The 14,158-nt window shown below is 35.7% G+C and overlaps 1 protein-coding gene across 2 annotated transcripts; it reads right to left on the bottom strand.

The window, feature by feature from the left end:
• Positions 1–5,439: 5,439 nt before the first annotated feature.
• LOC119066798 (serine/arginine-rich splicing factor 2) lies at positions 5,440–12,476 on the bottom strand. 2 transcript variants are annotated; one of them, XM_037169462.1, is made up of 7 exons: positions 12,247–12,476; positions 11,986–12,116; positions 11,762–11,920; positions 11,465–11,682; positions 11,341–11,397; positions 8,176–8,719; positions 5,440–5,767 (listed from the first exon to the last, which is right to left on the bottom strand). In XM_037169462.1, the coding sequence occupies exons 1-4, from the start codon at positions 12,298–12,300 to the stop codon at positions 11,478–11,480; spliced, it is 549 nt and encodes a 182-aa protein (XP_037025357.1). In that variant the 5' UTR covers positions 12,301–12,476; the 3' UTR covers positions 5,440–5,767; positions 8,176–8,719; positions 11,341–11,397; positions 11,465–11,477. The 2 variants fall into 2 exon arrangements, with proteins under 2 accessions (XP_037025357.1, XP_037025356.1); XM_037169461.1 differs by lacking the exon at positions 8,176–8,719 and having other exon boundaries at positions 5,617–5,767; positions 12,247–12,475.
• Positions 12,477–14,158: the final 1,682 nt, after the last annotated feature.

The following is a 14,158-nucleotide window of genomic DNA, read 5'->3' as shown; positions in this document are numbered from 1 at the left end:
TTGATCCCTCATGTAATGAACTACCACAGCAGCATCCATTGCAATGTGGTATTCTTTCATTTTATAAGTAGAAATTCTAAAATGTTTTCTTGACAGTGGCGGTTGGTATCTTAAATTAAATTAAATTACATGTCTCATCAGAACGTAGGTATCTGTTGTATATTCCGACTCTGTTCTGGTGTGCTTCTTTCACCATTTTTTAGTTTCGCACAATATAAGCGCATACATTCCCTTATATCTCGCTATATAAATAAACAGATCAAACAAAATAACAGTTTTGAATTGAAAGTCAGCCCGTTATTCTCTGTTCAAAGTCAAAAATCTTTGTGTGTGTCAAAGTAACACTAACCTTTTCATTTACGTACTTTTTTTCCACTGTCGAGTAACTTTCAACTTAAACCTTCTCTGACACAACAAACATTATTCCCAGTAAAGAAGTTTATATTTTGTGTATCAGTCACACATCACTTTAATAAGGATCAACGAGGTTTTTCATCCTTCGCTACGATACAGTTATATATATATAATGTGTGTAGTAACAGATCCTACTACATTTTGAATGCCGTTTTTTGGATGATGTTAACAGTTTACATTTATCTAACATTTAGATGATAAAAGCTGACGCTACTTTTGGCCTTTTTTTATTTTATTTCATTGTGAAAACTGTTTGAGTTGCAGCTCACGTATAATAGTTTCTCATCTTCCTTTTATTTTCCGTATTTCACTCTTACACATTCTATTCTTTTACTCGCAGGTTTATTTTCATGAACAAGAAAAAGGGTAAGTTTATAAGCACTTTGTGCCACCGAGAATTGAAATACGACGGATTTCAATATCGATAACTAGATTGAAATGTCCAAAATTACAACACCCGTTTTCATGGCTTATTACAACACTCAAACCAGTGTTGAAATGAAATTCGTATGAGTTATTACAGCATTCGTTTTAAAAAAATGCAAAGCAACGTGATCGATCAAATTCGAAGAGTGATTGTTTACAATGAAAATTCTGAATTTTTGTGCATTTGTCTATTTCAATTCTCGGTTGGCACAAAGCATGATGTGTTACACGTATTGTAATGAGATTTTTTCAGCACACGACCCAATTTTCCTTACTCGCTCCGCTCGTAAGGAAAACTTGGGTCTAGTGCTGAAAAAATCAACATTACAATACTTGTAACACAACATACTATTTCGGGTATATAAGATAGTTGCGTTACGGATGAAAAAAAAGGGAAATGCAGTTTATTCTTTCCTTATTATTCGTCAAGTGTGGAGTCTCGGAATTCATAGAAACTTATAGAGAGATAATTCTTCGGCAAAGCGGAGGAAAGCATTTTATACGAACATATGGATTTGAACATTATCGTTCGAATGGTAGACGGGAAAAATAACCATCGAAATGTTGGTCGTGCTTTTTCGAGTATATTTCTTAGCGTCTCCTTCATATAACTTAATTCTCTAATTTTCATTTCGGAATGAATGCCGTTGGGAATGCAGAATATGCGAATCTATAATAGAGACGGACCGAATGGATTACATGAGCTGCATTTTAAAATGTTTTTGCTGAAAGGCAGCTATGCGTTTGAGTGTTATTTGTGTGGAGCCTGGACGATTCGGGATATCTACTATATCACACAAAGACATCGATTTTATTCTCTTGACAACGTTTCGTAACTTTTTTTTTGAAAGGAAATGTAGCTTTTGGTCCGTGAGGACAGAACTATAATTTTATGTTTTTTGAGATATAGCATCAACAACGAAAAACCTTCATTTCCGGTTCAATTTTTATGTTTGATACTTACCATTTCGTGAATATGAAAGTTTGATTATTGAAACGGACCTTTGCACAAAACTCCTAAAGGTCCATTTGAACACAAATGAACACAATCTGAAGCAAAGACCAACATCATCATTGGTTAAAATATGAAAAGCCTCCTAGTCGAACGCTCTAACAACGAAAGATCCATTATGCTCACAACTGCTCAACTACCAAGTTTAACGAGCTCCCGTGAAACTATTTCTTAAAGCTGCTGAAAATTCGATGTAGACACCTCAACACCACGTATAATTACTATAAAATGAAAATTCTATGAAAAGTTTCCATATCGTGCGTGCCAATGCAATATTTTCCGTTTTATATTTGTTTTTCACGGTAAAGTTTTATTACAAACTTGTAAGTTATGTTACACCTCACGTTGATGGTATAGAAAGCGTTAAAACGACTAATGCAAAAATCACATTTAGGTTATAACTTCGTGATTGGGTGTTATAAATGGAGAAAAAAATTGCGACAAAGTAGAGTTTAAGTGCGAGGCATTTGATTCTCAGAATCATTCATAGCAACAACAATTTTTATTTATTTTCATCATAAGTCTGAATAATTGCACTCGTAAAATATCCTAGTGGATTTAGAACCATTCTCACGGAAATTTTAATTTAGATTAATAACAATGTAAACGAAATCTCCTGAACCAACGCACTGTAAAACTGGTTGTAGTTGCTTGAAACCGATGACGAAAAGATTTAACTTTGGGGTGTTAACTGTTTGGTATCACAATATTAACAGATTGGGTGGTGGATCTCCAATTTAAGCAGAATATTCTCTTCTTTATTGATATTGAATCAAAATGAAGCACCTTGTCCTGTATCAAGATTTGCTTCAACTGTCTTATAAAATTATCCACCCTTGCAGAAACACTTCTTATATGATTTTACGACTACCACATTTAAACTATCAAAAAATCGAAGATATATGTGAAGAACAGGAAGTGGACAAACATCCAAAAGTATTCGGCAGTTTTAACTCCCGTGAAAAACACAAATTTTGAGCATTTTGTCTACTGATGTATATTCGATGCATCGATTTCAAGTGCAAAAGCCCAAACGTGCTACAATAAGTCAAATAGATTTCAAAAAGAAACAATAAAATTGATTATGTGATATTTGTAATGTGATTTTTTATGTGATTAATTTTTGTAAACTGATTGAAATAATGAAGTAAAAGATTTGACGTCAATGGTTGGTAGATTAAAATAAAATTGAAGTTGAAGACATAGGTTGGGAGATAATACTACAGTAAGTGGACAAACATCCAAAAATCGTCTTGTAAAACATGATGGCTTAATTTACATAAATTTAGTCAAGGGATCTGACCCACCCAAGTGTCTGGTAAAAATTGGAAAAATAATTTCTGTTGCCATCAATCGAAATATTTTACCTGCAAACTTGACCTCGAAGATTGAAGCCAAATTTTTGAAAATTGGTCCAGAATTAGTCAGGTTATCGTGCCAACCTATTTTCTGATGTAAGATCCTTGAGTCTACAGGGTCTACAGTCAAGGGAATATTTGGTTGCCATGAACGAGGTGGCCCAATGAGCGATGCCCGAAGGTCTTTTTGATCGAGTCAGTACAGAACTGTTACGAACTGTATCACCAGATCCTCTATGACCGAGCATGCTTCATATTTTCAGAGTTGTTGTTGTTCAGTTGAGTCCACGCATCAAACATTAAATGAGCGCCCTTCTGGTGCTCAAAACAATATTGCTAACATCGGCAGATTGCGATCATTAAAGTCATTCATTTTAATTCATTCCCAACTATGGAAAATGTATGGAAAATCGAGTTTTTTCATAAAAATATTTGTATTAAAAATGAGACCGTCACTGTTAAAATCTCCACAGAAAAAAAAATTGTGAAAAAACTCGATTTTCCATACATTTTCCATCAGGGCTTATTTTAAAGAATTTTAATTCGGAAAATTCCGAAAATTCTGAAAAAATTCCGAAAAAGTTCTGAAAAATTCCGAAAAATTATTTCAGAATTTTTCGGAACTTTTTCGGAATTTTTTCAGAATTTTCGGAGTTTTCAGAATTAAAATTTTCTAAAGTAAGCCCTGTTTTCCATAGTTGGGAACGGTTGTGACTCTTCTGAAGTGCAACGTACATCTTCAGGAACAATTTATTGACTGCAAATGAACGTGCGCATCTCTGTCAAATAAATGAGGTTTTCCACCTACTACAAAGTACGAGAAAAGCAACACTTTCAAGGCCAATGATCTCGCGGTTCAGGACATCTTTGAGCATGTAATTTTGATTTCGTTTATTTCATTTGCATCGCTCCATCCTGTTTGAAGACCAAAAACAAGTTGAAAACACTGAAAAATATGGGTCTACTGGGCAGATATTTTCCTTCGACTAAGTTTTTGGCTTGCAACACAATTTATCTGCGGTGTATTATACATGAAACGAAAGATGGTAAGTCCAGCTACAAAACACAAAAGTCACTTCCGCGGATACGCGCAAACCAGCAGGACTGTGCGAACATTGACCATATTTTGAGTCATAGGTCCAGAACCATAGGTGACGGCCCTTACCGATGATTATACTCTTTATGAAGGTCTATCAAAGGCCTAAATTCCTACAGAATATTAACTTTTAGAAACATGTCTATCTCGAGCTATCACAAAAAAAAAACTGTTTTCACGATCCCTTGACATGCTATAACTTTTCTCTTTTTCTTTTCACGTGTTCACTCCGAAAATGGGAAACTATCCAAAAAAGTAAAAGTTTCCTATTTCTTAGAATTGAAAGACGATTCCAACGAGCTATAGCTTGCCCGGATCGACGAAACATTGTTTTCAAATTGGTTCAAGTTTTGGCGATATCACTCCTAATAAATTTACCAAAAATAAGCTCTGGTGAAACTCGTAATCTCTCTAATACAAGTTACAAATAGTCTCTTGGGCTAGAACCGATTTTCATGAATAGTTTCTTTGATTGACATGTTCATCAATTTTCATTTTTTGCTTCAACCTTTGTGTTCTTACTGCCGCATAACGAATATCTGACTTATCCTACGACCAAATTTTCGCAATCTTTGAACGAAGCTTGTCATTTAATTGTAGATGATGACTAGACTGAACAAACGGACCACGTGTAATTATACATTCGAATGTGAAACACATCTCTAGCACAGGAATGAATGGGAACAGTACACATAAGCTCATTCAGAATTTATAAAATAATTTCGACAAATGTTTGTAAAATTTTGAATCCCCACTGAATTTACGTCCATATGGAGCGTTTGAACAGGGGAGAAGTAGGAAAACATTCAAAAATTGAATTCATGTGCAGGCGGAGCAGAGACGACCATTCCTCGTATACGAGCAAATGCCATAAATTCGTGGAGAAATTTTAATAAATTAAATTACAATTGTTAAATGTTTCCTATGTGCAGAATGAGCACCAGCTGAATAGCACACACTTATTATATATGATAAACAATCAGAACACATTCTTCACAATGTGTTTACTTCATTCATACGTGTTATAGGCGCGCATAGATGACGTTAACGTAGAAATGCACTGGTGCTTATTCTGCACATAGGAAACTTTTAGCAATTGTAAGTGGAAGAAAACGAAAAACATATTTCACTTCTTAGTTCTCTGGATAATTTAAATTTATTGACATAAAATGTTTATATTTTATAAAAAAAGGAAAAATTGAAATGATTTCACATTTTTAAGTTTAGTTATCTTGTTACAGGACTTCTCTTTTCGTAAATTATTTTTTTTTACCAATAATTCATTTTCTCAGTTGATATAAAAAGAAAAGTTTTTTTAGAGTTTAAATGAAAGGACTGGTCCTTTCGTGTTATTTTTTTTTAGCAAATGTATATAATGTCTGTGTTGTTTCCTTTTTTGGATTTTTTTTTGTTTTGTTTGACTTACCATATCCACAAGAGGTTTTTTTTAGGTAAGTTGATCTGAAAAGGAACATTACATTTTATTGTTAAATTGACGGTTAAAAATTCGTTCAAAATTCTATAATTTATACCAAACGATTTACGATATACTAAATTGACAGGGACTAATTTGTAACGCTGTGTGTAGAAGTTCAAACACTCCATACCATTATTTATGGTTCTAGAGTAACTACTATAAATATAAGGACTAGGCTTTGTCACAAGTGATTTGGTACGTCTTCTCTGTCAAACCATTGACATTGAAGTCAGATAACGAAAGAAATTGTGTCAAAGAAATAATTCTCAAAAAATTGGGTCTGATAGAATCAAACCTGTTTGTGAACTCGGAACAGGTCGACCATGGTCAGACTCAATAATTATTCTTAAGAGGGTGGTTTAACTGAAACTTTAGGTTAAGTTTAATTAAAAGAACTTGACTTGACCCGTATTCAGACCTTCCAGGCTAGATTTCGTGAAGTTTGACAAACAAATATTTCGTGTTATCTGACGTCTGACCTAACAAGATTGTCTTTATTACTTTATTAGGGTTTTATGACATTCCGAATCCAGGTGCAACCAGTTTGGTTATTTTCAGGTCAGGTTTCGAGTCGAATTTATTTCGATAAAGAAAATTGTTCCAAGCCAGATTGTTCCAAAATTGGAGGTAATTCACAAACGAATTAGTGGAATATCACATAACGCTGTGACCCTTTGTTGTAATCAGCAAAGCGTTTCTGCCACTGTTTCGATCTGATGAAATGACGAGTGTATTTTGGTCTGTTGGAGGTTTGATGCTTAGCATCTCTGTCTTCCATAACGTCTTATTGACTTAGTCAATAGTTTGGAAGGTCGAGCCAACATAGAAATGCTTTTGGATTTTCTATCTAGAGGTGAACAAATCGTACATTTGCTTATGTGAGTTTGTGACGTATATGCTCAGCTGAGTATGTTTCAGATACTCATCAAAGCACTTCTTTATGTGTTTTTGGGGTTGTTCGTAATTGAAAGCGACTTTGGTTCTATGAGTTACTGGAACCAAGGGGGTAATCACTAGTAAATCAGTAAATCAAGTAAATCACGGTAAATCACAAAAAATTTTGAAAAATTTTTGAAAAATTTTTAATTGTCACTGGATTACATTTCGAAGTATCGTGGCCGTAAACATATAGGATAAATTTCATGAACTAATACAAATTGAAGTAAATAGATTCAAATTTAGTAGAAACTTCATTTTTGATTTACTTGATTTACTGTGATTTACTGTGATTTACCGTGATTTACCGTGATTTACTGAGCTAGTAAATCAGTGATTACCCCTCGACTGGAACAACCAAAATTTTTCTGAAACTTTTGGCAGAGGAAAGTACGAAAATTTTAACTCCAAAATTTCGCAATATTGCTCCAACATGAAATAATGTACTTTATGTAAACAGCGCAAGTTAAACGGTCTGCATTCAGTAGACATAAAATAAATGTGAAATGGCTAATTGAAATTGATGTCTTCCTCGAAAGATGAGTTATTAAGTAGAATGTCTAAAAATGTACTTGACTAAAGAGCGTTTCAACAACGATTGATCAGTTGGATCTACCTGACAAGACACGATTTAAATTTTGCTTTAATGGATAGAATGTATAGATAAACGTATGGCTAAATCAACAAAATCGTACAATTCGGTAATGACTTGATCCAACAATGTTCAAATGGCGAAAAATACAAGCAAAGTAGATCTGGTCTTGCAAAGTTATTTACCAAAATCGACCTTCGCCCAATAAGAGCAATGTAAAGGGAAGAGTCAGATTGTGTCTTCACACAAGCCATTTTCAAAAGTTTACGACTTTCAACTACAGGTCAACCAAAGGGCTAAGACATTACAGGTCGACCTTCCGTATGGAGAACTTGCTTAAATTTTACGTAAAATAATAGAATTCAAAAACGCAATCTCTAAAATCACAATGATTTTCAAGACGTGGAAGAGATGGCTCATTTTTGATGGATACTTTAGCCACACCATCACGCTCCAACTTTGATATTCGCTTTCATATTGCCGCTAATGGTGTTGCGAACTAGCATAACGTTTCCGACGCTTATTACGGCCGAATGATAAAATTGTAACAAAATTCAATCAAAGCGTGTCAGTAGCTGCCCGAAAATTTGAAACACAAAATTTAATTGGGCGACAACCGAATGTACGTCAGCGAACCGAACGATATTGTAAATATTTACGTTGCGTGTAGCTGTGTAAAAAGCTAGGTGTTTTTAAGTGCAACAAGTACACAATGTAGCCGTTGAAGGCTGGTGCTATTATTACGATAACATTACAATTTACAGTTGCCACAAAATATTTTTGCTCGAAACGATGCTTTCTCTGCTCTTTATTTTGTTCCGACAACATATAAACAAAAGAAAAAAAAAACAAACAAAAAATTACTTTTCTCGACATCGCCTCTGCGTTGCAATTGTTCAAATTGCCTTCGATTCACATACGATCCGATGGTAAATATTTATCTAGCTCAACAACAGCAATGTGATAAAATTGGAAAAAAATGTGTGTTTTACAAACGGCAACTCGGACTGGAAATTAGCACCGACCACGCCTCTGCACCCCACACTCGATTTTCATTTTCTTTCTGTCACTCTGTCTGCATTGCGTTAAACTCTCCGCACGCTTTCTTTCGCTTTCTCCTCATTTTACTATCAATCAGCGACACCGCTATCTTCTCCTGTTCACACCCAACCGCATTAGCATTTATTATTGCACTGCGCCCCTGTTTTCCGGAGACAGCAATCATCGGCAATATCATCATCATTTTCAAATGAGATATTCGTCGTTTGCTCGGATTCTTTTCAGAATACTAGGTTTTGTCAAACGCCTACATTTGTCATTGGTTTTTTTAGATTTTGATTTTTTTTCTGATTCTATTTGACTGCTCAGACTGCATTTGACTGTTCTGCTAAGCCGGAACAGGAACGGCCTGCATCAAAATTGAACCAAAGTTAATAACGAAAAATTGGTGTGTTGAATTAAATGGTTAAAAAATTAAACAAATTTTCTGTGTGGCCGAGGAGTTTTTTTCGTCATTCTTTTCTCAAATATTTTTTTTTTACAGAAAAGTGTGTTTATCGCTGCATGGTTCCCCCATATTTTTAAGTCGAATAAAAAAAAATTAAAAAAAAAAACTCAAAAGTTTAACGAAACCCCCCACCAATCGCATGTTTTACAATGATAGAAATGACTGAAAATACGGTCGGTGAAAATAATAAATTGGATGAACGAATGGAAATAAAAAAACAAATCCAAATCAAAATTGGCTGACAATCGCTTACGGGGTGCTAGACTTTCGTTGTTGTGACATCACATTGCAGAAACTCTCATTTTGGATGCGTAAAAGTTGCAAAAAAAGTCTTTCAATTCAATCGAAAATACCAGAAAACACACAAGCAAGGACTAATTACCAGTGTAATCACTGTATTTCCCATGTTTCGTGTTAACAATTCATTCGAACGTTTCCGATAGATGAGATTTTAATTGAAACATCTGTATGAAACGTCTTAAAGAAACGTCTCGGTCGTACAGAGTATTCGAAAAAAAAACTCAAGATTTTTTACGTTACGATCTTACTGATTCTCCTTGTGAATTTAATCAGTTTCTGCGGCTCTACACCTGGACCTACAGTGAGACATCATCTTCAGAAAGCACAATTTTAGATTTATTTAAAAGTCATTGATGTTCCCAGTCAATTAAGTGCTTCCCACTCCATAATATTTTAGCGTAAAATTTAAATTCGCGAAGAAATTTTAAAATTTTGTGCCAAAATATCATAGCCTCGACACATTAAATTGTTGAGAGGGATTCTTTTGAAAATCCACCTATCAAAATCGGACCCACTTCGTCTGGGATGGATATATACATGGTTTGTTAGGTCTTTGCCAGTAGACCTCAAAACAGGCCTCACACAGTCTCGAGCCACACCTGGTTGCTGGTGGAAGACCTCAGAAGTTGGAAAAATAGTGTCTTTTATCCGAATTTTTTGGCCGTTATAAATGATTGTCCCGGGTGAGAGTGGGCTCGTTGGAAAGCTGAGCTTAAGTACTTTCGGGTCATTCATAGTTTGATTAGATTCATTGATTTATGTTTCCAAAAATTTGCAAGAAAAATTTTCAAAATCTGTTTGAACTTTAGAAAGGTCTGGGCTGGTACTGATGACGCTTAACGTGATCCTAATATGCTAGTCGTAACATAGCTTACGTAGCTTTCCGTTTGTACCTCATTTCCAGTGCTGGTGATTGCCGACATAACAGAATTTTATGTTAGTACAACCGCTACTCGTAAAACTCGCCAGCAATCACCAGCACTACAAATGAGGTATCAACGGAAAGCTTAGACAATGTATGTTATAACTAGCATGTTAGGTTCACATTAAGCGTCATCAGTACCAGCCCAGACCTGTCTAAAGTTCACACAGATTTTGAAAATTTTTATTGCAACTTTTTGGAAACATATATCAATGAATCTAATCAAACTAGGCATGACCCGATAGTACTTAAGCTCACCTTTCCAACGAGCCCAGCCTCAACCGAAACGATCATTTATAGCGGCCAAAAAATTCGGATAAAAATCACTATTTTTCCAACTTCGGAGATCTTCCACCAGCAACCAGGTGTGGCTCGAGAGTCGAGACTGTGTGAGGCCTGTTTTGAGGTCTACTGGCAAAGACCTATCAAACCATGTATATATCCATCCCAGACGAAATGGGTCCGATTTTGATAGGTGGATTTTCAAAAGAATCCCTCTGACGGGAAACATCGATGACTCTTAAAACTCCGAAAAATCTCAAATATTTTCCAGACTACAAAAACCCACTGTTTTACGAGTGAATTAAATTCCCTAATTTTTCGCTCACTTTCTGTCACTACTTGAAAGTCCCTCCGTTCCTTTTACGGTTTTTTACGGTTAAAATTCGGGAATTTAATTCCCTAAACTAGGCACCGCCCTATCAGCCGTCACACATTGTGGAAATTCCAACGACAAAATGAATTTTAAAAAAATCAAACTTTTGGAAGGCCTGTCGTGCCAGACAACTTGAAAATTCGGAAATTTGATTTGTTCCACACTGCCTAGCCGATCCAGTAAGACTTTTATTTTAATAAATTTTTGACAATTTTTTTGAAGAGACTACCTTCCGTCTCAGTGTTGATAATTTTGTGGAAATATTTGAAAATTAAAACCCGTTAAGAGGAGATCGTAGAATAAATCAGAGTAAGTGGAAGTGAGTAGAAGTGTTCGTAAATTAAAAGTGTGTCATTCTTAGACACTGTCTATTAGACAGGCAGGACCTTATGGTTTACGAAAAATCTCAGACAGTAAATTAGCACAGCTCATAAAATGCTTAAATCACCGAAAATACGATTAAATGACAATTTTGTATCTGATAACCGAGTCTGATATGTTCGACTGTATTGAAATTGTGTCATTTTTGCAACTTGGAAAAATAATAAAAATTTGCCTTCTTATCCAGATCGATATTTTTGGAAACGAAAACGTAACACTACCAAAAGAAAATCGAAATATAATTGGTCAGACATCCACAATTACCTTTTTTTCAGCAAGTCCAGTCAAGTTTCTTAATTCTGCAAAACTATACCACTCGATCTGTTCACCAAACACAAACATCCATTAGTTGACGTGTACAGAAAGTGATTGACAATGAACAACTCACCAAAATGAAGTGATTAGTCCCGACTGTTGCTACGAGAAGCGCTACGACTAACGCTGCGTCCCTTGCTACGACTTCTGCTAATCGATGCTTTCTTGTGCACCGGACTAGTGGAGCGTCCGCGTGATGATTTACTTTCGGAACGGGAACGAGAACGTGAAAATGAACGGCCACCACGGCGACCACCACGGGAACGGCTTCTCGAACGACGATCACGAGATCTACAAGAAGAAAACCGTTCAAAAATCATTCAAAATTTCCACCGTCAATTCCACGACTCATTAAAAATCGATTTTTTACCTTCGACGATCGCGATCCCTGCGCCCTCCACCATTACGACGAGTCTGTGGACTTGTTGGTCGACCATATCGGGCCATTTGGACGCGGAGCTCCCTTCCATCTAACATACGACCATCCATAGCTTCTAGCGCATCTTCAGCATCACGTTTGTCATAGAACCTATTGACAAAGCATGTAAACATGAAATTATGTCACGGGTGGTAAATAACCGAAATTAATCGTACCGAACGAAAGCGAAGCCACGGCTTTCTCTGGTGAATCTGTCTCGAGGAATATAAATGTCGCCGACTTCTCCACAACGTTCAAACACTCGCCTGAGATCCTCAGGAGTTGTTCGATAAGTCAAATTATCAACCTAAACACGAAAAGAAATCAAATTTCCATCAAAACGACGATATAAAAAAATGACAATTTGCGACGCCATTTATTTGGCAAGATTTCTTCCGCTTTTTTTTCACATAGAAACGTAGCACAAAATTTCTTACCTTCAACGAAACCATCCCGTCAATTCTGGGAGGCGGTCGACCGTAATTGCTCATGTCTGCCACGATTAAACTGTTTATGTAAAATCAGAGTCACAAAACGCTTCTGTCTGTCTGCTTAATGAGATGAACTGCTGTTTAATAGCAGCAAATTATGAATTTTATTTTGCTCTGATAAAATACGTGCGGCTTCCTCGTATCGAAGAAAATGGTGGACAGTGAATCGAAAGTGTTGTCTGATGTAAACGTACAAACGACATCAAACGATTTTTGTACTAAACCCGATGAAGCGTCATCTATTACATACCGCGTCATTGCTCTTCTACATAATATGTACTTGAGTGAAAATAAATTAACGGTCGAAACGAACCCAACACAACCAAGGCTGTAAACTTTGGGCAGGTCCCGCAGATAAAGATACGCTGGTGACAAAGTATATAAACACTGAAAGTAACGCAAATCCGCATGAACACACGGACCCCTCCTTTCGGGTGAATATAGTTCTTATAATGTTGGACACAAGTCAAATTTCTTTGTTAGGTTGCAACATATGCCAAAACTCAATACTATACAACACACTTCCAACAACATTATCGCGCCAAACGTCACAGATGCAACATAACAAATCTTATATTCACCCGGAACTTGGGGTTCGCATTTCTTGCTATTCCCTGAGGATTTGCGTTACCTTCAGTATGTATATTTACCTTGGCTGGTGACACATACAAAATATGACAGTTTCATATATTTTCGTAGAATATGGATTCTCAAATTTGACAATTGCATAGTAGGTGAATTTTGTTTTGTGTATCTAATAAAATTGAGGTCTACGTGACCTCCCCAATAGTCTATAGCCTTGAACACAACGTCGAATCATGACGTACACTACTACAAATGCAACAATTCCATAGGTCATGGATTTAGTTCACAAAATGTTAGACTAGAGGGCGACCTTTACGTACATTTATTTCAGTATAAACGGCCACTTTTGTTCGAAGAAAAGGCGAATTATACTCATTACACACGATATAATAAATCAGGAAGTAATTTATTTCACAATGAAATTGAATTTTCTAATTATAAATAGTAGAAGGCCCGCGTTATGTGTAAATTGAAATTTTATTTTAGCAAAAAACAATTATTCTCCACACAAAGTTCGCTTTTTATACTGAACGATGGAAAGTATGGCGCGTTCTATTACATTTTGATCGATTTTGACAAAAACTCATAGAGATGATAACAGATGGCGTTGCTTCCGCCTCGTCGGGTAGAGTCTACATATATGGGACATTTCTGTAGAACGAACCAAATGTCAAAAATGGCCAAAAATTTGTTGAATGTTTACAAAGTAATTAATTTTTAATTCCATTGGAATAAATCCTCTTGGAGTACACTTCCGGTCTCTGAAAGTTTCCAACTTCATCCCCAAAGTAATGGTTCCAATGTTTTATTTTATTTTTAAATTCTTGTGTAGTAAAAAAATTCGAATTCTTCGCGCTTATTTGCCCACCAATTATCACAATATCACATATTTTGTTTTTCATGTCGGAGACACAATTTTTATGTAATTTTATTCGTAATTTTCCGGTCTATATATAATTCGTCAGAATGCAAATACTAAACGTTCGCAGTGTTCCTACACACGCCAGTTAAGCGATATACCATCCTAAGAGCCAAGTGCGTTCGCGTTTATTCCAAATAACTGTAAACACGAACGACAGCTATTTCATCCATGCAACGCACTTCAAGCAAAAGTGCTATTAATGAGTACTATTTTGTATGAAAAAATTGCCCGAATTTTTTTACAGTGTCGAAATTTGTTCTATACACTGTCCAGTCTCAGTAGCCTATGTAAAGTAGCAGTCATGCCTGAAGTGCATTGATCCATGTATTTATTTTGACGACAATCATCATG

Source organism: Bradysia coprophila, chromosome IV (assembly GCF_014529535.1).
Source record: "Bradysia coprophila strain Holo2 chromosome IV, BU_Bcop_v1, whole genome shotgun sequence".
Lineage (NCBI taxonomy): Eukaryota > Metazoa > Arthropoda > Insecta > Diptera > Sciaridae > Bradysia > Bradysia coprophila.
The sequence above is the reverse complement of the archived record's forward strand: the minus strand, read 5'-3'. Positions and strand labels throughout refer to the sequence as shown.

Excerpts from the sequence above, each read along its gene's own strand:
- LOC119066798 (XM_037169462.1), bottom strand. The coding sequence starts at position 12,300 with ATGAGCAATTACGGTCGACCGCCTCCCAGAATTGACGGGATGGTTTCG. Across the intron at positions 11,921-11,985 it reads CGTGGCTTCGCTTTCGTTCG|GTTCTATGACAAACGTGATG; the intron begins GTACGATTAATT and ends CTTTGTCAATAG. Across the intron at positions 11,683-11,761 it reads AGGGATCGCGATCGTCGAAG|ATCTCGTGATCGTCGTTCGA; the intron begins GTAAAAAATCGA and ends TTCTTCTTGTAG.